At 45.4% G+C, this 24129-nt stretch overlaps 1 protein-coding gene across 3 annotated transcripts in view; it reads right to left on the bottom strand.

The window, feature by feature from the left end:
• The window catches only part of ALDH9A1 (aldehyde dehydrogenase 9 family member A1), a 190919-nt gene that overhangs the window by 102335 nt on the left and 64455 nt on the right, over positions 1–24129 (bottom strand). For all 3 annotated transcript variants that reach the window (XM_063940256.1, XM_063940257.1, XM_063940258.1), the window contains exons 4-5: positions 4244–4373; positions 2803–2937 (exon numbers count right to left, since the gene is read on the bottom strand). In XM_063940256.1, coding sequence (XP_063796326.1) covers positions 2803–2937; positions 4244–4373 — 265 coding nt within the window. The remainder of the gene's footprint in view (positions 1–2802; positions 2938–4243; positions 4374–24129) is intronic.

Here is a 24129-nt window from a genome sequence, read left to right as displayed (position 1 = left end):
TGTCTTCACCCCGGTTGCTTCCCGCAGTGAAGGTGTCAGAGACATTATCAGCTGATCAGAACAATCAGGTTAAAGAATTTCTCATCCAAAATAGGGAGGTGTTTTCAGAGCTGCCTGGCCGAACGACCATAATAAAACATGACATTGTCACAGAACCAGGGGTCAGGGTCCATTTAAAGCCATATAGGATTCCTGAAGTTCAGCGAGAAGCTATTTCTAAGGAAGTTAAAACCATGTTAGAACTTGGAGTCATAGAGGAGTCCAACAGTGAGTGGTCCAGTCCCATAGTGCTCATCCCGAAGCCCGACGGTAGCATACGCTTCTGTAATGACTTTCGTAAGTTAAATGAGGTGTCCAAGTTTGACGCATACCCCATGCCCCGTGTGGATGAGCTTGTAGAAAGGCTGGGAACAGCCAGGTTTCTCACCACATTGGACCTGACCAAAGGTTACTGGCAAATACCTTTATCTGATAGCGCCAAAGAAAAAACAGCCTTTTCGGTTCCGGAGGGGCTGTACCAGTATAAGATGTTACCCTTTGGGTTGCATGGGGCTCCAGCAACCTTTCAACGGGCGATGGATAAAATTTTGAGGCCCCATAGAAAATATGCAGCTGCCTATTTGGATGATGTGGTAATTCACAGTACAGACTGGGGGTCACATTTGGTTAAAGTACAAGCAGTACTGGACTCAATCAGAGAGGTAGGGTTAACTGCTAACCCAAAGAAGTGCTGCCTCGCAATGGAGGAGGTCAAATACTTGGGCTTCACCATAGGCAGAGGTCTGATTAGGCCCCAATTGAATAAAGTTGATGCTATTCAAAACTGGCCTCGTCCAGTGAATAAAAAACAGGTAAGGGCTTTTTTGGGAATTACTGGGTACTATAGACGGTTTATTCCTAATTTTGCGACCACAGCGGTGCCGTTGTCAGACCTTACCAAAGGGAAGCAGTCAAATGTGGTGAAATGGAACCCTGATGCAGAAAAAGCGTTCCAAGCGTTAAAAGTGGCTTTGTGTTCACAACCGGTGTTGATAACACCAGATTTTTCAAAAGAATTTGTGGTACAGACAGATGCCTCAGAGGTAGGGATAGGTGCTGTGCTGTCCCAAACCAGAGATGGGGACGAACACCCTATCATTTATTTGAGTAGGAAACTCAATGAGCATGAAAAAAGGTATGCCATTGTGGAAAAGGAGGCTTTGGCCATTAAGTGGGCACTAGATACCTTGAGATATTACCTCTTGGGTAGACAATTCAGACTAGTGACAGACCATGCCTCTTTAAAATGGATGTATGTAAATAGAGGCAAGAATGCTCGTGTAACTAGATGGTTTCTAGCGTTGCAGGACTTTAAGTTTACTGTCGAACATAGACCGGGAACACAATTGGCCAACGCAGATGCATTGTCTCGCATCTTCTGTTTGGGGGCTACAAGTGTTCCGGCCCCTAGGTCGAAACAGGGGAGGGGGATATGTGACAAGAACACTGGGATAGTGTTTGAGGGCAGGTATATTTGTCCCAGGTTCTTGTCTTACATGTTTTAGAAAATGTTAACTTCTAGGAAAAATGCTTTTTGTTTTGTCTGAACCTTTTCAGTTTGCTGTAAAAGCTGGGTAAAGGCTCTGAGAGAGAGATAAGGCGAGTTCTAGACATTGGGCCCAGTTCGGGTCTTTGGCCTCACAGAGGGCTAATCAGGGTTTCAGCTGTGTAAGAGTGATATAGTGCTTCTAACCTGATTAGTATGGGGAGACTGCCTGGGAAGGCTGCAGGATCTGTGTGTGAGAGACACGCTTTCTGATGCAAGTAAGCTATACAGTATGTACTGAAGAACTCTGTGTTTTGTTTAGTGACAGTTAGGAACATCTTAGGTTTAGTTAGTGCCGGACAGGCAAGGTATTTTTATTTTGGGGTTTGTTTTATTTTCTGTTTCAATAAAACTGGCCGGGGTCAGTTGTACCAGAAACTGGACTTGTGTTGTTCCTCAGCTGCTGCGTGCTGCCATATTCCCCAGGAAAAGGCACCTTGCACCCCTACAGTGTTACAACATAGATAGATATATATATATATATATATATATCTATCTATCTATCTATAACCCCCCCAAAATAAAAAAACAAAACAAAAAACACCCACCTTTTCATTGGCAACCTGAAAGAACTAAATGATTCCCTGAATACATGTATGGGGGACTGAAGCAGATGATCCTCCCAGTTACAGTCCTTCAGCGGGCTGCTCATGCACAGTAGCATGGCCAGGTTCTGAACCCAGAAATAAAGTGATCGGATTCATGATTTTTTTTTAACATCGCAGAGATGGGTTCCTGCCTCCATAATGCTCCAGAGTTAAACATCTGCACCTTTACCGAGGTGTCTACCTTCTGTAAGTCTACGCTGTGCCAGCTTGTTCGAGCGCCACAGCGGAACACAGAGGTGTTCCACTAACTTAGCGATACGAGTATCCAGCTGGATCCTGTTATTACCAGATGCTGTATTACCACACTTCTACCCTGTACTCATGACTGGCTGCTCCTCTGTATGTTCCACTCAATACAGAATACCTGAAGTCTTTAACCTCAAATAAACCAGACACATAATTAAACAATATTCAGCATTTACTGTAACTTGTTATCCGCTGGTGTAGCTATTGTATTCTGTAGCTGAGCACACAAATAACAGTACATGGATGGGATCTAGGGCACATCCAGGAGATCCTGATTTTTTAAATTATTACAACATCTAAAAATGGTAGTTTTATAACAGAAAGTTTGTGTTCACAGGAAGGTTTAATGGGTTGTAAACATACCACATGCTAGGGCAGGTCCACACTTCCAGCAAGCAATTTGGAAAGGGTAGTTCCATGCTCCAATCCCTACACAAACTCCAAGAGGTTCCCTCCTTGTGTAAGCAAATGATCCTCCTGGGAGTTGGACATGCTGACCTGTATGGATGGAAGAACAGATGTTGACTGCAACTCAAAACTATATAGATTGTCAAGCAACCATCATGCAGACAGTATTTCAGAAGAGTGTGTGGTTTTCATAGTAATGTGGACTCTACACTGTGTATATCATGATATTTCATAGAGACAGTTGACAGGTTTTAGAAGGATCAATTCAAATGTTGAAGAGTAAGGGATGGTCTTAGAAGATCATATAGATTTCTGGGTAAAGAGCAAAGAAAAAAAAAAAATAATTGTCCTGCGAATGGTTACAATAAATGAAAGAGGATAGTCATAAGCCACAGATGCTGATAGGTTAGTCATAATTCTGGTGCCGCTCAATAGTGGCCTATTGGCTGCTTATTGGTAGATTCACTTTTATGGGGCATCTCACGGCATGAATAAAGTCAAGTGCATGCAAACGTCTTAAATAAAAAGCTTGTTCAGATACCAACGATGGCATCTAGTACAGGTTGAGTATCCCTTATCCAAAATGCTTGGGACCAGAGGTATTTTGGAAATGGGATTTTTCCGTATTTTGGAATAATTGTATACCATAATGAGATATCATGGTGATGGGACCTAAGTCTAAGCTCAGAATGCATTTATGTTTCATATACACCTTACACACACAGCCTGAATGTCATTTTAGCCAATATTTTTTATAACTTTGTGCATTAAACAAAGTGTGTGTACATTCACACAATTCATTTATGTTTCTTATACACCTTATACACACAGCCTGAAGGTCATTTAATACAATATTTTTAATAACTTTGTGTATTAAACAAGGTTTGTGTACATTGAGCCATCAAAAAACAAAAGTTTCGCTATCTCACTCTCCCTCAAAAAAGTCCGTATTTCGGAATATTCCGTATTTCGGATATTTGGATATGGGATACTCAACCTGTACTTATTACTCTACATTTATTTCATTTTATTTATTTTTAGACACAGCTTAATCCTTGGAATACAATTGCTTGAGACAGATCTTTGCTTGTGTACACTGACTCAATTGTTACCAGATACAAACCTTAGCTTGTCCTTAGCCAACGTTTAGTTGCTTAAGATCTGTCAATCCCTTTCAGTCACTGCCTATCAAGGTTAGCCAGGGTGCTTGTTCATACAAGGATGGATCTCATACGAGTGATTTCTTTTAACATTCAATTAGTGGGGTATATTGGTAAAAGAGAAGATAAAATTTGGTATGAGGTAGCATATGTATGCCTGTATCATGTTATATTCCAGAGTGACTGCACAAAGTGTGTGTAAACTAAGTGTCAGCTAAGCAAACAAAAACACCTACCAGCCATACTCCCTGCAAGACCAGCATAATACTCCAATGTCTGCCATGAAATCTCAACGTCCACTCTTGCCTCAAAGATAGATTTCCCGTTGTTAATAGTTTCCATAGTAGCAAGTTCTTCACTGCGCTCCTGTAACAGAGGATTTTTAATCATTACCAGGGTGTTTCACCCATCCATAACCAACCCAATTACCAAAGGTTGGTATTACATCAATTTTGGCAGGAAGCAGTCTTTCATTTATTGATTAATAAATTAACAGTAGATTCCCCCATTCCTATTACAGACAGCAAACACAGGATTGAAAACTTTACAAGACAGCGCTCATTAGGGGGAATTCAAATGTTTGAAAAGTCAGTTGGGTATCTGTTTTTTCCTTTCTATTATATAGGAAAAAAACAGACAGCCAACTGACTCTTCAAACAATTGAATATCCCCCTTTGTATATTAGGTAAATCAGGGTTATACTGTATTACAGCATGCCAGTTTTAACAAATATAGCATAATCAAATATGTGTTTTCTATTTTAGATCAGAAGAAGCATTTTTACAGGCACTAGGGGGGCCTTATATACTAATAGGGAAAGGAAGGGGGAAGGGGTTTAAAATTTTCAAGCATACCACTTACACGTGGACAACAACATACTTTATTTAAAAAAAAAGTTGTGGATGATTATAATTGTAGATTTTAGCTATTATGATTATTTCCATAATTCTACATATATTTAGTACTGAAGAGACAAACTTGCTTCCATCTCCAGCATCTAAGTGAGGACAAGGGTGGGCCAGTAACGCATTCTATGCTTGATGTTATTTATTATCCTAGCAATCATATGGTTGATAATTTAATTTTTTATTGCCCTCAGTTAATGCTTGTGATTGTATGCCAATTTGTAAGGCAGCATGAAGTATTGCTCATCTAGGAGCGTTGGAAGGGTGAATTCATAGTTCTATTTTATAGCGCCAAGATGATAAGAGTACTCAAGAGAGCAATAAAGTGAAGGAACTGGTATGTGCTGCCAAGCAGTTTATTGGCTCATGCATAGCCTTACAAAGAGAGGTTAATCATGTATAATCTCCTCAACCTGCCCACTTCACAAAGAAAGCGCGCGCGGGAGATTTAAACTTCTAAATTAAAAATTAATACTCCAACCCTAAAGGGTAGACTGGATAAGCCATCAAACTCTATGCTTCTATACCGTGACAACACTCTTTACCTTACCAAAAGTATAAGTGATGTGTAGTGAAAAGGTTTATCTCGACTGTCAGGAGGGAGATGTGCGACCTGGAACCAAATTTTGGTGTAAAAGGGAGTTTCAATCTAATTCATGACGTCACCAGACCGCACACGGGGCCCAATTCATGTTTATATGCACATGCAAACAGCTGCAAATTAGCCTAAGCGAAGCTGCAGCCCAGAAGAAAAGATAAATGGCAACCAGAGCCATTGCAAAGTCTTTAGCAACTGTGCACACACTCAGCACCGACACAAAAACAAGGAACTATGGGGGTCATTCAGAGTTGATCGCTCGCTAGCTGTTTTTGGCAGCCGTGCAGACGCATAGTTGCCGCCCACGGTGGGGGGGGGGGGGGGTGTATTTTCGCTTTGCAGAAGTGCGAATGCTGAGCAAAGACAGTTTGTGCAGTTTCAGAGTAGCTCAGAACCTACTCAGCACTTGTGATCACTTCAGCCTATCCGTGTCCGTATGTTACGTCATACACCCGCCCAGCCACGCCTGCGTTTTTTGCAAACACTCTGAAAACGGTCAGTTGACACCCAGAAACGCCCCCTTCCTGTCAATCTTCTTGCGGCCATCAGTGCGACTGAAAACTTCGCTAGAACCTGTGCTCAACCACAAAAGCCTTTGTACCCGTACGTCGCTCGTGCGCACTGCGGTACATACGTATGCACAGAAATGCCGATTTTTAGCCTGATCGCTCCGCTGCTAGCGATCAACTCGGAATGACCCCCATTGATTTAAGTCTATGGTCACGCAGAATGGACATGGCAGTAGCATCACTAGTATGATACCTTGGGGGTTGGGTTGTGCTTGCCTGAGGGGTCCTGCGCTATGGACTTGAACCTTAGTAATGTTATGGACCGACCCTATGAGGTGTCCTGGCCATGATAGGTGAGCCCATATTTCTATGCAAAAATTGTGCCAAGAACCTCAATATTACTCCATGAGTTTATTATTATTCTGATTACCAGTGTTCTTAGCTTTTAGCATGCGCACTTGCATGGTAGCACCTCTTATGTTACAATTATGGTGAGCAGACAAGCCCCTCCCCACAATACTTTGATAAACTTTACTAGAATTAGTCACTGGGACACCAGCTCCCATACACACATGCAGTCACTTTACTTAGATCATCAGCCAGCTGCTAGAGCATGCACGGCTTTCAAGTTACACATGCGCAATACAGAAAAGGGTGTGCCGCATATAGGGATCTCATGCAGCCCCCCCCCCCCAAAAAAAAAAAAAAAAAAACTCTTGTGGGGCTGCCCCATTGAGACAACATCTGCAGATATGTTCAACCATGCATGCAAGACCTGCGAAGATTTGTCTTGCGGATCTTGTTAAATGGTGTCTCTATAGAAAACTATGGGGACAACTGATGTGATGGCTGGTAGTCAAAAAGCAGGGTATTGCTTGCTGTATGGTTATATACTTGCCTCAGTGACACCCGGTGCATCGGCATGAAAGGGACCGGGCCTTTGCAGGAAAGTGGGCAGAGCTTCACATCCAAACCCCTTTTTTCTGTCACTCCGGCGGTTCGGGAACTGCATGCTGCCCCCAGGGAGTGCTGTGGCTGCAGTGGTGGTTCCTACACAGTGACAGGAGCCAAGGGTTGCACATAATGTTACAATGCAGCACCTGGCCCCTGTCATTGAGCAGAAGCCGGCATTTTGGAGTCTACCCTTTTCTGGTGACACCCAGGTGTGAGTTGCACACCACTTGTAACTCCACTAGTTATATACCAACAACACTTCTGCCCTTACACTGCAGGAATCTTGTTTCAACATTTTAAAAGGACAGAATGTACTAATAAATAGGACCCAAAGAGACACAGATTAAAGCGTTTTCTTAAACCAATAACAAAAATGGCTATAGTGAAGTCACAATGCATGTTGCCTGGGAAGACCAGATGTTCTTGACAATCAGATTAGACAGAGCAGCAAGAACCAACATTAAAAGTCCTAACTTTAATATAAAATGAGAAGAAAAAAAAATCCCACACCATCTTTGTGAATTCCCAGAAAAGCTTAGCTCTGGCATACTGATCAGTTTACAGCTGGTTTTATGGGCTTTTGTTCAATCCAGCTTCTTCAAATATACATTTTATCTAATAGACTTCTGTATTGTCATTTTCCAAACAGATACAGACGTAGGATACCGGATGGCAGATTCTGAGTAGCAACTTTGTATCTTACACAAAACCACACTGGAATACAGGGGGTGCACTGCTGGCATTGGCCATTGTAGCCTATGGGACTAGCCGAAGGATCTCACTCTCCATTACTGGTCCCTTTTGCATGCTAATGGGCACACATGCACTTTTAACTACCAGATCAGACATTGAAGTTAATGCATCACTAGGAAGGTTAGTTACCGCAAGATGATATTTGTTTACAGGACAGTGATGGGAGGGAAAAAAAAAAAAAAAGAGAAGAGAAGAATGTTATGTTCTGCAAAGTCACACGAATCTCCACATACACTGCCAAGTACTTGCTGGTACACAAGGTTTTGTATTTACATTCACATTAATGGTCTGAGGCTATTCCCTGACACTTGCATGTGCTATGTAGCCATGAGATCTCCATAAAAAAAACAAAAAAAAAAAACACACCTTTGATGTGCAAGTTTGTTAAACTTGTGTTAAATACACAAGAGCTGGATCTCATCAGGATTCAGCTACATCAAGAGACAGTCAGCTGGAAGCAGCAGTAGTATGTGCCCACTTGTGGGTCAGCTTAAAAAAGAAAAAACCCCACCACCACCACACTTAAGCTGACCCTCTCTATGTCAAAAGGTCCATGCCAAATTTGCACCATACCAGCTTTCACTTTCTGCATTGTGTCATTTTACTCTAGTGAGAGTTTTATATTATGGGAGGGATGTTGGACAAGCTGAGCTTTTTGTTTAATCACACACAGAAAACTGAAAATGGGGAGCAAAAATAAGAATTTACTCACCGGTAATTCTATTTCTCGTAGTCCGTAGTGGATGCTGGGGACTCCGTAAGGACCATGGGGAATAGATTGGCTCCGCAGGAGACTGGGCACTCTAAAGAAAGATTAGGTACTATCTGGTGTGCACTGGTTCCTACCTCTATGCCCCTCCTCCAGACCTCAGTTAGGGAAACTGTGCCCGGAAGAGCTGACATTACTAGGAAAGGATTTGGAATCCAGGGTAAGACTCATACCAGCCACACCAATCACACCGTACAACTTGTGATAACCTTACCCAGTTAACAGTATGAACAACAACTGAGCATCACTCAATGGATGGCTCCTAACAATAACCCTTATTAAGCAATAACTATATACACGTATTGCAGAAAGTCCGCACTTGGGACGGGCTCCCAGCATCCACTACGGACTACGAGAAATAGAATTACCGGTGAGTAAATTCTTATTTTCTCCAATGTCCTAGTGGATGCTGGGGACTCCGTAAGGACCATGGGGATTATACCAAAGCTCCCAAACGGGCGGGAGAGTGCGGATGACTCTGCAGCACCGAATGAGCAAACACAAGGTCCTCCTCAGCCAGGGTATCAAACTTGTAGAACTTTGCAAAAAAGTGTTTGAACCCGACCAAGTAGCCGCTCGGCAAAGCTGTAAAGCCGAGACCCCTCGGGCAGCCGCCCAAGAAGAGCCCACCTTCCTTGTGGAATGGGCTTTCACTGATTTTGGATGCGGCAATCCAGCCGCAGAATGAGCCAGCTGAATCGTGCTACAGATCCAGCGAGCAATAGTTTGCTTTGAAGCAGGAGCACCCAGCTTATTGGGTGCATACAGAATAAACAGCGAGTCAGTCTTCCTGACTCCAGCCGTTCTGGAAACATATTTTCAAAACCCGGACTACGTCCAGCAACTTGGAGTCCTGCAGGCACCACAATAGGTTGGTTCAAATGAAACGATGATACCACCTTTGGGAGAAATTGGGGACGAGTCCGCAATTCTGACCTGTCCATATGGAAGATCAGATAAGGGCTTTTACATGACAAAGCCGCCAATTCTGACACACGCCTCGCCGATGCCAAGGCCAACAGCATGACCACTTTCCACGTGAGATACTTTAGTTCCACGGTCTTAAGTGGCTCAATCCAGTGGGATTTCAGGAAATCCAACACAACGTTAAGATCCCAAGGTGCCACAAAAGGGGGCTAAATATGCAGCACTCCCTTTACAAACGTCTGAACCTCAGGCAGTTAAGCCAGTTATTTTTGAAAGAAAATGGATAGGGCCGAAATCTGGACCTTTAGGGACCCTAATTTTAGGCCCATAGTCACACCTGACTGTAGGAAGTGCAGAAATCGACCCAGCTTGAATTCCTCTGTAGGGGCCATCCTGGCCTCACACCAAGCAACATATCTTCGCCATATACGGCGATAATGCTTAGCTGTTACATCCTTCCTAGCTCTTATCAGCGTAGGAATCACTTCATCCGGGATGCCCTTTTCCGTTAGGATCCGGCGTTCAACCGCCATGCTGTCAAACGCAGCCGCGGTAAGTCTTGGAACAGACAGGGCCCCTGTTGCAACAGGTCCTGTCTGAGAGGCAGAGGCCATGGGTCCTCTGTGATCATCTCTTGTAGTTCTGGGTACCAAGTCCTTCTTGGCCAATCCGGAACGATGAGTATTGTTCTCACTCCTCTTTTTCTTACTATTCTCAGTACCTTGGGTATGAGAGGAAGAGGAGGAAACACATATACCGACTGGAACACCCAGGGTGTCACTAGCGCGTCCACAGCTATCGCCTGAGGGTCCCTTGACCTGGCGCAATATCTTTTTAGCTTTTTGTTGAGGCGGGACGCCATCATGTCCACCTGTGGCAGTTCCCATCGATTTGCAATCTGTGTGAAGACTTCTTGATGAAGTCCCCACTCTCCCGGGTGGAGGTCGTGTCTGCTGAGGAAGTCTGCTTCCCAGTTGTCCACTCCCGGAATGAACACTGCTGACAGTGCTTGCACGTGATTCTCCGCCCAACGAAGAATCTTTGTGGCTTCCGCCATTGCCACCCTGCTTCTTGTGCCGCCCTGGCGGTTTACATGGGCGACCGCCGTGATGTTGTCTGACTGAATCAGCACTGGTTGGTCTCGAAGCAGGGGCTTCGCTTGACTCAGGGCGTTGTATATGGCCCTTAGTTCCAGTATATTTATGTGCAGACAAGTCTCCTGACTTGACCACAGCCCTTGGAAGTTTCTTCCCTGAGTGACTGCCCCCCATCCGCGGAGGCTTGCATCCGTGGTCACCAGGACCCAGTCCTGTATGCCGAACCTGCGGCCCTCGAGAAGATGAGCACTCTGCAGCCACCACAGAAGAGACACACTGGCCCTCGGGGACAGGGTGATCAGCCGATGCATCTGAAGATGCGATCCGGACCACTTGTCCAACAGATCCCACTGAAAGATCCTCGCATGGAACCTGCCGAAGGGAATGGCTTCGTATGAGGCCACCATCTTTCCCAGGACTCGCGTGCAGTGATGCACAGACACCTGTTTTGGTTTTAGGAGGTCCCTGACCAGAGTCACTAACTCCTGGGCCTTCTCCTCCGGGAGAAACACCTTCTTCTGTTCTGTGTCCAGAATCATACCCAGGAAGGGCAGACGCGTCGTAGGAATCAGCTGCGACTTTGGAATATTCAGAATCCAGCCGTGCTGTTGCAACACTTCCTGAGAGTGTGCTACGCTGATCAACAACTGCTCCCTGGACCTCGCCTTTATGAGGAGATCGTCCAAGTACGGGATAACTAACTCCTTGCTTCCGAAGGAGTACCATCATTTCCGCCATTACCTTGGTAAAAATTCTCGGTGTCGTGGACAGACCAAACGGAAACGTCTGGAATTGGTAAGGACAGTCCTGTACTACAAACCTGAGGTACTCCTGGTGAGGTGGATAAATGGGGACATGCAAGTAAGCATCCTTGATGTCCAGAGATACCATAAAATCCCCCTCTTCCAGGCTTGCAATGACCGCTCTGAGCGATTCCATTTTGAACTTGAACGTTTTCATATAAATGTTCAAGGATTTTAAATTCAGAATGGGTCTTACCGAACTGTCCGGTTTCGGTACCACAGTGTGGAATAGTAACCCCTTCCCTGTTGAAGGAGGGGGACCATTATTATCACTTGCTGGAGGTACAGCTTGTGAATTGCCGCCAGTACTACCTCCCTTTCTGTGGGGGAAGCTGGCAAGGCTGATTTTAGGTAACGGTGAGGGGGAGTCACTTCGAATTCCAGCTTGTATCCGTCAGATACAATTTGTATAGCCCAGGGATCCACTTGCGAGCGAACCCACTGGTTGCTGAATTTTCGGAGACGCGCCCCCACCGCACCTAGCTCTGCCTGTGAAGCCCCAGCGTCATGCGGTGGACTTAGTGGAAGCCGGGGAGGACTTTTGTTCCTGGGAACTAGCTGCATGGTGCAGCTTCTTTCCTCTACCCCTGCCTCTGGCAAGAAAGGATGCACCTCTGACCTTCTTGCTTCTCTGAGAACGAAAGGACTGCATTTGATAATACGGTGCTTTCTTAGGCTGTGAGGAAACCTGAGGCAAGAAAGTCGACTTTCCAGCTGTCGCTGTGGACACGAGGACCGAGAGACCGTCCCCAAACAATTCCTCACCCTTATAAGGCAAAACCTCCATGTGTTTTTTTAGAATCGGCATCCGCTGTCCATTGCAGAGTCCATAAGACCCTCCTGGCAGAAATGGACATTGCATTAATTCTAGAGCCCAGCAGGCAAATATCCCTCTGGGCATCCCGCATATATAAGACGGCGTCTTTTATATGGCCCAGGGTTAGCAAGACAGTATCCCTGTCTAGGGCATCTATGTCCTCTGACAGAGTATCTGTCCATGCTGCTACAGCGCTACACATCCAGGCTGAAGCAATAGCTGGTCTCAGTAGAGTACCAGAGTGTGTATACACTGACTTCAGGATAGCTTCCTATCCGCAGGATCCTTTAGGGCGGCCGTATCCTGAGACGGCAGGGCCACCTTCTTAGATAAGCGTGTCAACGCCTTGTCTACCCTAGGGGAGGATTCCCAACGTAACCTGTCCGTTGGCGGGAAAGGGTACGCCAGCAGTAATTTTTTGGAAATCACTACTTTCTTATCAGGGGAACTCCACACTTCTTCACATAACTCATTTAATTCATGTGACGGGGGAAAAGTCACTGCCTGCTTTTTCTCCCCAAACATATACACCCTCTTGTCAGGGACAGGGTTAACCTCTGAAATGTGCAATACATCTTTCATTGCAATAATCATGTAGCGGATGGCCTTGGTCATCTTAGGCTGTAAATGTGCCTCATAATCTTCGACACTGGAGTCGGACTCCGTGTCGGCATCTGTGTCAACCATCAGAGATAGTGGGCGTTTATGAGACCCTGACGGCCTCTGAGTCGCCTGGGCAGGCCCGGGTTGAGACCCCGGCTGTCCCAAGGCTGCAGCGTCATCAAACCTTTTATGCAAGGAGCTTACATTATCATTTAAGACCTTCCACATATCCATCCAATCAGGTGTCGGCCCCGACGGCAGCGACACCACATTTATCTGCACTTGCTCCGCCTCCACGTAACCCTCATCAAACATGTCGACACAGCCGTACCGACACACAGCACACACACAGGGAATGCTCTGACTGAGGACAGGACCCCACAAAGGCCTTTGGGGAGACAGAGAGAGGAGTATGCCAGCACACACCACAGCGCTATATAACCCAGGGATTTTCACTATAAAAAGTGATTACCCAATAGCTACCGATTTTATGTCTTTTGCGCCTAAATTTATGTGCCCCCCCCCCTCTCTTTTTTACCCTTCTTGTACCTGGATACTGCAGGGGAGAGCCTGGGGAGCTGCTTCCAGCGGAGCTGTGAAGAGAAAATGGCGCTGGTGTGCCGAGGAAGAAGGCCCCGCCCCCTCAGCGGCAGGCTTCTGTCCCGCTTACGGTGTGAAAAAAATTGAGTTTTTTTTTTACATATATACAGTGCCCGACTGTATATATGTATTTTATGCCAAAAAGGTACTTCAATTGCTGCCCAGCCCCCCCCCCCCCCTGCACCCTACAGTGACCGGAGTGTGAAAGTGTGCTGGGAGCAATGGCGCACAGCTGCGGTGCTGTGCGCTACCTTAAAAGAAGACAGGAGTCTTCAGCCGCCGATTTCGCCGTCTTCAAGCTTCTGTTCTTCTGGCTTTGCGAGGGGGACGGCGGCGCGGCTCCGGGAACGGACGATCGAAGACAGATGCCTGTGTTCGAACCCTCTGGAGCTAATGGTGTCCAGTAGCCTAAGAAGCGCAACCTAGCTGCAGATAGGTAGGTTTGCTTCTCTCCCCTCAGTCCCTCGTAGCAGTGAGTCTGTTGCCAGCAGAAGCTCACTGAAAATAAAAAACCTAACAAATACTTTCTTTTACTAGCAGGCTCAGGAGAGCCCACTAGGAGCACCCAGCTCTGGCCGGGAACAGATTCTAACTGAGGTCTGGAGGAGGGGCATAGAGGGAGGAGCCAGTGCACACCAGATAGTACCTAATCTTTCTTGAGAGTACCCAGTCTCCTGCGGAGCCCGTCTATTCCCCATGGTCCTTACGGAGTCCCCAGCATCCACTAGGGCGTTAGAGAAATAAAGTCAAATTACATATTTCATGTGGGAGATCATGTGAAAACCCTAATTTGTTCCACTGCTTTTCTACAGAACTGAAAGCATAATGATGCACAAAGGCAGATTGAAGGTTAACTACTTCAGTGCAGACTGTCTCTTGTAATTGATTAAAAACCTCTAGAAAAAGGGTTCTTGTTTGGAAGGCATGGATCAAATGTAGTGGTGGTTTTGCAAATAGTGGCATAGAAGGCCTCAGACGTAAATAGTGCGTGTGATCTGCGGCACATTTGTTTCCTTGCACCGGCACACCAGTTACATTAGCTACCTATAGGCCTTTCTTTTCAATCACAACATTCAACTCAACTGCATCTCCATGTTCCAGGCTTCGATTAGATTTACTGGGGTTGTTCTGGATGGCGGTGAAACTCACAAAAATATCTTAATTTTATGCCCTCAATTGATGAACCCATACCCTTTTTGCACAGAACCAGACAACTTTGCCCAAGACTTTTCCTGCGCAAACTTGAGGATCAGTATTTAACATGCTGGTTATCTCAATCCCACCTATACGACTGTTTGACATAGTGGGTAAGCCATTTTTTTTTTATGAGTTTTACTTTTGTTCTCCCCGAGGCTCAGTCTCCATATTTGGGGCATTTGAGTTAAAAAGACACCATACCCCAAAACTGCTAAAGAGTAACTCAGCACTCACACATTGTGTAACGCAACTTGTAGCGCACGGAGCACAGATGTAAGATGACACATCTGTACATAGTCGACAAATAGGCTATACCTGTGAAATCGGAGCAATTAGGCCTTTGTCCTCTTCCTTGTTGTGGTTCCCACCAGAGATAGCAAACAGACAGATGACTAACTTGATTCAGGTTGCCCCGGCGGAATACACTTTATTAACTTATGGAGCTCTCCATTCATTTCTGCCATTTTCAAGGAGAGTTCCTCCATCCGATTATTCAGGGCTGGTTTAAGAGTCTGTGCACTTTGCACCACTACTTCTAATAAGTCTCCTGGTATAAAATAAGGCGTTTCAGTATCAATATTTCTATCCTGGTATCTGGGCAATTCAGGAAGAGGAGATGTGTCTTTAGACCGAGCCAACCACTTTAAATTGTAGATGTCTTTGAAAGGAGTCTATCCTTCTGCAGGAATCTTAATCGAGCTATGATGCTTTCACAATTGGATACCGCAAATGAAGTGGTCTATCAAGGTTTCACCTACCCTTCTCACTTCAGAGTCATCCACTTCTTGGATATCCCACAGTGCTTCTTGCTGACTCAAAGCAGTCCCTTAATTATTCCCAGGTCTGTTTGCAGGAATAGAATGGCACTTTCAGAACGGATATCTTTCTTGTGCCGGACATTGTAGCCAGTCTTTGAAAAAGTTGATCTGCAGTCTTCCTCCAGAGGCCAGGACAACATTTCTTGGCACTGATTGCAAAAATGTGCTATGGCACATATTTTACCACGTAATTGACAGGGAGTACCCGAAAATGTAAGCCCGCTGGGTCCCTCAGGACGCCTTATGGCGAACGGTGCTGTCCATGTCCTGTGCTGTGTCAGTAGAGGAAGGGGAGGAGACTATGGAGAGTGATCTCCCACCCTCCCCTCACCCTCTGCTTCACCATACCCAATTAAAGGTAAGGTGTGCTTAGGCAACAGTGTGGTGCAGTGCAGGGAGGGGGGAGTGCGGAGTCAGTCACCGACTAGCTAGGGAAAGGTGCGGTGCAGGGATGCGGGAATTCAGAGCAGGGTCATTGACTAGGAGGGGAGGAATGGTGAAGTGCAGGGATGAAGGAGTGCTATGGACTCGCATGCGGCAGCAGGGGATGTGCGATATGGTGTGGTACTGTTAGGGGTTGCCAGTGCCTTTATAGATTTCGTCATTCACCTGCTACAATTTGGGGTGGGGGCTGACAAAGTCTAATAAAATGAGGAATCCGCCTATGTATAGGGACATGGTTTCATAGTGGCTAAATAACGCAGAGCACAAATGTATAAACCCAACCCATGGAATCCCCAAGGACTCTGGGAAGAGTCCAGATTACACACAGCGTTCTGGGTGTTCTAACACTGGTTAGAGTCCCTTGCTGCCACTATCAATGTCAGGTCTGGTAATGGCGGGCTATCACTACAGCAGGAGAGGGGGTGGGGGGGGGGGTTCCGCTCATCAGTAAACAGAAAAACCACATTGCCTGCAACAATTTGGGGGGGGGGGAGAAGATATTTAAGGGTGGACAAGCTGCCTCTGCAGAATACTGGCTGTGGAGAAAGCAGCATGCAAGTCATACCCGCAGAAGATGCTAGCAGCATGTGGTGGGACAGGAGGCGGCTGAGGGTGGTACAGTATGAGGGTGTCATGGGCAGGAATAGGACAGTCAGGCTGGAGAAGAGGAGGGGGCAGCTTCTGCAGGACACAGCCTGCTCGCTTCACCCCCTCTATGATGCCACTCTTTCCCTGTAACCAGACGCTCTACGAGGGTCATTCAGGTGCGGTCTGAAGTGCTATCAAGCAGCGATAGTGCTGTATGGTGATACAGCATGAGAAGGCCATTACATGCAGATGCCTCCTGCTGCACTAGCGATCTGACCTGCGTCCTAGGACGCAGCTTCAGATTAAAGTACCCACCATGAAGCAGCTTGCAGAACCAGTTGTGCCATACAAGATGCCAGTCAGACGGCCAGAAAATCTCTCCCTACGACGGAGATCTCTGGCCTCTTCCCAACACCTAAATTATGGCGACACGCCTCAGTTGTTCTGAATGGAGCCAGACGCTGCCCCCCTCCCCTGAAATGTTATCAGACTGCCAATCAATGACAGTCTGATGCCGGCCCTTGTCCTGTGCCGCAGGACCCATTCGCGCACATGCAGAACAGGTACTGCATATTAGCCAAGTACTAAAATCAGTACTTTGCACCTGAATGAGCCTCTGTATTATAATCTGCTCCTCACATTCCAAGGACTAGGCTTGACTGCTTCTTATCCTCCATCTGGTCACCAACAATTTTAATTTGTTCCCGATGTGTAGTGGGAAACAGGATACTGTTGAGGGAGCACAGCCACAGGCACTCAGTGCATGAAAGTACAGTCTTGCTCATCTTTAGGGGGAAGGGGGGTAGAAAGGCGCGTCAGTGGGGGACCCAAAGCACATTTTTAGAGGCTTAAGTGTATTTAAAGGATATGTTTAGCGGTCTGATGGCCATTTAATAGATTGCAGTGGGATCCCAAGTTTTATAAATTACGAGTCTCTAGGACCCACATAATTTTCATCCCAGTGCGATCACTGTTCTTGGTGCGGATACCTTTAGTTGTCCAATCAACATTTTAACTTGCTGTTAGCTAGCCAGTGGATAAAGCCATAACATGGACTGCATATTTTGTTTCAATTCCACAACTGTGCCTAATTCCTATCTACAAGCATTTCTGAATATGTAGGGAGCCATGGGGCCCCTGAAAGAGAGTGAAGTTTTGTGGTTTACATTGGATATAGCTGGATGTGTGCTTGATTATCTCCCTGCCGGTCAACATCCTGTGCTGTGTACTGGGACTTAGGACGCCAACTGTCATACATCATGTGTTATTTATTGGATAGCACTAGACCCCTTCTTCTGGCAGAGAGGTGAAGGTATAAGGGCTTTCCCAGACATAGGATAACAATTTTACTTCAAATATTTTTTTTTTTTTTTTTTAAATTAAGGAATAAAGTTTCATTATGAATAGCTAAATATATCAGTAAGATGTAACATTTCCCTTTGCAACCAATACAATTACAAGTAACCAGTTGTTTTCACTTTACGGATGCAGATAGACTAAGTTTTATTAAACAGGAATTATTTTGTTCTAAAGGATTTAATATAATTAGGGTTTCACATTAAGACACTTAAGATATATAGTACTTTCAACTTTTATACAACAGTAACTTACCAAGTTACTTACGCACTGACTGTCTAAAGCTGGATGCACACTAAAAGATTGTACAATCATTCTCGTTGGAACGAAAACCTGGTAATGTACGGTAGCAAAACGACAGTCAACCATTTGCTCCCAAACACCAGAAAATAGACATTCAGACAAATTTGTTGATTTAACCAAACAAAACATTTTTAGTCACTTGCTCCCATACATTACCAGATTTTCGTTCCAACGACAAAGATTGGACAAATAATCTTATAGTGTGTATCCAGCTGTACAGAAGTCTCTAAAACTAGGTACAAGTGCTCTTGAAGACACTGGAGTCCTGGGTGTGCAGCAGCCAATGCAGTGGCCATGTAAGAGTTTGAAGGTCACCATCCCCCAGGTGAATGATCATCTCTTTTATAGGGGGGGTATAAGTACCAGCAGACCCTTAATGCCCTGCATGCTATTACTTGTTATTCTCCAAGTAACAGTATGTGGAGCAGGCTTGCTGGGACCTGTAGTCCCACTGTAAAATAAATGTTTACACTGTCACAAGCAATTAATCCTGCTTAAGCCCAGACAGTGGGTATCCTCTTCTAGTGGAGCATGGTGCTGGTTCTTAAAGTATGGGGGACCCCTACCCCACACATTCCCCCCCCCCCACATTTAAACCAAAGCCTGCTCAAAGAGGCCAGGGCTCATTATGCTTGGTGGCATCATTTCGAACAGAAGGCTTAATTGTGGTGGTAGCTGAAGAGTAGAATGGAGGAGAGGGCGGAAGCTTCTGTTAGTAACAGTACCGACCTTTATTTAAATTTGCAGATCCAGACTTTAGGGGAAAAAAAAAAATATCTGCCAATCACTAAAACAAATGTGTAATGTATGGGCAAAGTTGGATGGATTGGGGAGACCGTAATATATTGGTGGTGAGGTAATCACAGGATCTGTGAAATAATAAGTTGTGACTGCGGTTCTAGTTTAAAGGAAAAAAAAATGACCTTCTGCCTATAGAGCAGGCAGCCCTATAGTGACAAAGAGTGGTTGTGCAAGGGTGCATACACACAGAGATTTTGATTGAGCGTTTTCCCTTGAACTGGCAGTAGGAGATTTTGACTAACTTTTACAGCGATTTTGACTAACTTTACCAGCGATTTTGGCTAACTCATTTAAGAAAGGGGATGCTTTTTCTTTTCCAGCAACCTAGCCAAAATTGACTTGCCTGCAGAGTCTATTTTTAGCAGCAATAGCGACCTGGCGGGGATGCGCATCGCTATCGCCGGCTGTGTACACACAGAGCGATATGCACTAACTTTCTGAGCGATTTTGACTATATAGTCAAAATCTCTCAGCTATATCGCTCCGTGTGTATGGACCTTTAGTGTTGTAATGGTAAAAGTTAAATTTTACTGATATTTAGAGTTTTATGAGAATTCATGAGAATTTTACTTTAATCAATTTGTTTGAAGAAAAGTTATTATCATCTGTGTCTGGGAAAGCCCTTAAGCCTTCACTTCTTTGCCAAAAGAAGGAGACTAGTGCTATCCAATAAACACCTGTGGGGTAATCACACAAAGAAGCTGCAAAACTTCAGCAGTGTTAGGATAATCCACCATGGGGTATCCGGACTCCAGGTAGACAACAAAAAGGTCGACACACCTTAGGTCGACATGGAAAAAGGTCGACATGAGTTTCACAATTTTTTTCTTTTTTGGAACTTTCATACTTAACGATCCATGTGGACTACGATTGGAACGATAATCTGTGCAGAGCGAAGGCACCATGCCCGAAGCATGGGTCGCTTCGCTCGCCATGCGAGGGGACGCGGTGCACTAATTGGGGTTCCCGGTCACTCTACGAAGAAAACGACACCAAAAAAAACAAACTCATGTCAACCTTGTTCCTGTCGACCTTTTGTCCATGTCGACCTAAGGTGTGTCGACCAATTGGCATCAGCCTGGAGTCCCAGACCCCCACCATGGCAGAGCTATTTGACTGATCTGCTACAAAGAATGGAGTTTCAGATGTAGTCGATTAGGTAGGAATGGAGGGCTGAGAAGTGTTGAACAGGGCAGAACTAAAGCAGGAAATGGATGGCCATCCAAGCACTGTTGGTTGGTAAACACAATACCAGCACTGGTTCAGGGGTATTTGCTATGATAGCCCATTTGTGGTGGGTTAAATAAAGTCAATAAAAAGTTCAAGAGGTTTAGCTACCATTGCTAGAAGAGATCCATAAATAGTAGCTGGAGACTTAGATATCGCAATGCTCATCTTGCTGCGATGCAGCATGCTGCATGGCTTGCCGGTCTGTGAGGATGTGCTGCCGGCGATCACTCTATTAGGACACATGGACATTTCCAGGTGGTCAGGGTGTATCCCTGTGAGACGTCTCTGACCCAGACGTCCTACATGGTTTCTATCTACAACAGGGCAAACAGCAGAAGGTGGCATCCTACCCTGGGGTTCCCCAGTGGGAGGCCTGCCCCAATGCCTTGTAGCTAGGCGTCTGGTAGTCCATGGTTGCTTAGCGTTGGGCGTTGCTCCTTTAGAGGGGACCTGGTACTAAGAGGATCCCAGACCCTTAACTCTACCCTGTGGGCAAAAGGACCGGAAAGTAGTTTTGGTTCTGGATGGAGCTGCCAAAGGTAGTAAGGCTGTCTTGGACGCAGCCAGGATTGTGACCATTTTATCCACTCCCTGTCTGAAAAGTGTATCCCCGGCAAAGGGAAGAGTCTCCAGGGCCATTTTAGAATTGGCATCAGCACACCATAATTGTAGCCAAAGGGCCCTCCTGACTGCTATTGTCACTACAGACATCTTAGAGGTCAAGACTCCCATGTCTATGGCCGCTTTCCTTAGCGCAAGTAAGCATTTCCCTTCTATTGGTACCAGAAGAAAGTAATTGCTCAAGCTTTTCTGTCCAGTTGCCAATGGCCTTAGCAACCAGGCCAATGCTAGGGCTGGACAAGCAATAGCTCCTGTGTGAGAATAGGCTGTTATAAAGGAAATGCCCATCGGTGGGTTCCTAAAGGCAAGATGGAATCCGCAATAGGGAGGATTGATAAGCTGACTAATCATGCGTAACTGGAAATATTAAAAAGTTTAGTGGGCAGATACCACACAACTTCTAGAGAGATCTTCTAACTGAGCGGAGGAAAGAAACAGTGTTAACACCTTTTTGTATTTAAACAGTGCCTTGTGTCCTCAATTTGGAGCACAGATCTGACTGCCCTAACAGGTGCCTGAAAGTCAGTAAAGGTGTTTGCACATGGGGGGTAATTCCAAGTTGATCGCAGCAGGAATTTTTTTTAGCAGTTGGGCAAAACCATGTGCACTGCATGGGGGGCAGATATAACATTTGCAGAGAGTTAGATTTGAGTGGGTTATTTTGTTTCTGTGCAGGGTAAATACTGGCTGCTTTATTTTTTCACTGCAGATTGAACTCACCCCACCCAAATCTAACTCTCTCTGCACATGTTATATCTGCCTCTCCTGCAGTGCACATGGATTTGTCCAACTGCTAAAAAATGTCCTGCTGCGATCAACTTGGAATTACCCCCATAGTGAGATTTAGCCTTGCAATTTTGACTATATAGTCAAAACCGCAAGGAAAGTTCATGCACTGTGTTAGGCAGCTTGCAATACGGATGCATGGTCACGTAAGGTCAGTATTGCAAGGAAAGAGACTATGCAAGCAAGTCAGTCTTGGCTATATACTGTACCATCTAGTACAAAGTATAGTCAAAATTGGTAGTCAAAGTCGAAGGTACATGTAGTCAAAATCAGTGCTTCTGAGCTCTGGGGAAGTTCAAGGGATTCACAGTCAAAATCTCACCGTATGTATGCACCATTAGGGACAGATTTCTCGGTCAAAGGAAGATTCTAAATCAGAGTTACGCGACCCGGTATCTTCGTGTTCTGGAACAGACTCCTGCCACAGATATTTGAGTAGAACTTTCCTGTGCAGGAAGCCTGCGTCTGGATGTCCTATACCTCTGTAGAAGTTGCTGCACAGAGGCAGACATCCGTGTTAAGCCCTGCACAGACTGTAAAAGACTGCATCCATGGCTGTTCTATTGTAGGAACCTGTGTAGTCTGGAGAGAAGTGGCACTAACTGTAAGTGTCCAGCCAGCTGTGGCCACCAGTGGGACTGCAGGAAGAGCCAACAGGCGATCTACAAGTTATAACCAGCTGCAGTTATTGGGGTAGCTAGGCAATATCTATTTTGTTAAATTATAAATATACATACGCAAGACACCAACCCAGGGTTGTTCCTATAAGTGAGCGGCAGCTGTTAATAGAAACACTCAGCAGGCACACAGGACTCAATGCACAAAGCAAATTGTGAGTAATACGCAATAGTCCAGCTATGAAGTAGCAGGAAGGAGTTGGTTAGGGACCATACTTCAGGTGCAAAGTACTGGGAAGACAAGGTCTGAGGCTCCATCTGTCTTGTGCTGGTACAGAAAAGAGCCTAAAATGGCTGCCTAGTGCAGGCCTGGCCAACCTGTGGTTCTCCAGATGGTGTGAAACTACATATCCCAGCATGCCCTGCCACAATTTGAGCATCCCTTAATAGCAAAACTGACAGCATGCTGGGACTTGTAGTTTCACAACAACTGGAGAGACACAGGTTGGCCAGGTCTACCCTAATGGATGAAAATTAAACTTCTTGGAGTTCCAAATTCTAAAAATCAAGCGCCAGTTACATAACAGAGGAAGCAGAGATCAAAAATAATGTGCTACAATACTATGAATTTTATCAAGTTGCAGTGGTGTCTTTGACAAGACGTTATCAGACTACCTCTACTAATTTAACACCCCTAATGGCTCACAGGTTTAATCAGGATCGTAAAGTTGGAGTAGTGTGCTGGACTTTAGAAATCAACTCACAGGGAGTTTAACTTTCAAAAGAAAAAAGGTCATTATAGGACACACAAAAATAGGATTTTAAAAATTACCTACCAGTAAATCCTTTTCTCGTAGGCCGCAGAGGATGTTGGGGTCCAATTTATTACCATGGGGTATAGACCGGTCCCTTGGGAGCTATGGGCACTTTAAGAGTTTAAGAGTGTGGGCTGGCTCCTCCCTCTATGCCCCTCCTACCAGACTCAGTCTAGAAACTGTGCCCGAGGAGACGGACATACTTCGAGAGAAGGAAACACACAGATAGTGGAAAGATTCACGCCAGCTCACGCATACCAAAAAGGAAAGCCAAGGTAACCAACTTGGAACGATCCAGCAACGGTTGAACCAACAAACTGAACCAAGTTACAATGCAGGAATACAAAGCACTGGGCGGGCACCCAGCATCCTCTACGGACTACGAGAAAAGGATTTACCAGTAGGTAATTAAAATCCTATTTTCTCTTACATCCTAGAGGATGCTGAGATCCAATTTAGTACCATGGGGATGTACCAAAGCTCCAAGTACGGGAGGGAGAGTGCCGAGGTTCCTGCAGAACTGACTGAACAAACTTTAGGTCCTTACAGGACAAAGTATTGAACTTGTAGAAGTTGGCACACGTGTTCGACCCCGACCAAGTAGCCGCTCGGCAAAGCTGAATAGCAGAGACAGCCCGGGCAGCCGCCCAGGAAGAACCCACTTTAGGGGGCTATCCGTTTGGATGGTTGACCATGTTATGGTCGACAGTCATTAGGTCAACCACCATTGGTCGACATTGACATGGTCGATATGGACACATGGTTGACACATGAAAAGGTCGACATGAGTTTCACTTTTTTTCTTCTTTCCCTTTTGGGGAACTTTTCCATACTTTACGATCCACGTGGACTACGATTGGGAACGGTAATCTGTGCTGAGCGCAGCGAGGCACCTTGTCCGAAGCATGGCGAGCGAAGCGAGGGGACGCGGTGCACTAATTGGGGTTTCCTGTCACTTTACGCAGAAAACGGCCAAAAAAAAAACAAAAAAAAACTCATGTCGACCTTTTCATGTGTCGACCTTTCATGTCGACCATGCCAACGTCGACCAATAGTGGTTGACCTAATGACTGGTGGTTGACCTAATGACTGGTCGACCATTCCTACCGGAACCCTTTAGGGGTAGAGTGGGCCTGAACCGATTTTGGAATCGGCAATCCAGTCGTAGAATAAGCTTGCTGGAAGTAAGCCTGATCAATCAAGAAATTGTC

The sequence above is a fragment of the Pseudophryne corroboree genome, chromosome 9 (assembly GCF_028390025.1).
Source record: "Pseudophryne corroboree isolate aPseCor3 chromosome 9, aPseCor3.hap2, whole genome shotgun sequence".
In the NCBI taxonomy this organism is placed as follows: domain Eukaryota; kingdom Metazoa; phylum Chordata; class Amphibia; order Anura; family Myobatrachidae; genus Pseudophryne; species Pseudophryne corroboree.
Note: the sequence above shows the minus strand (reverse complement) of the source record. Positions and strands in the feature narration are given on the sequence as shown.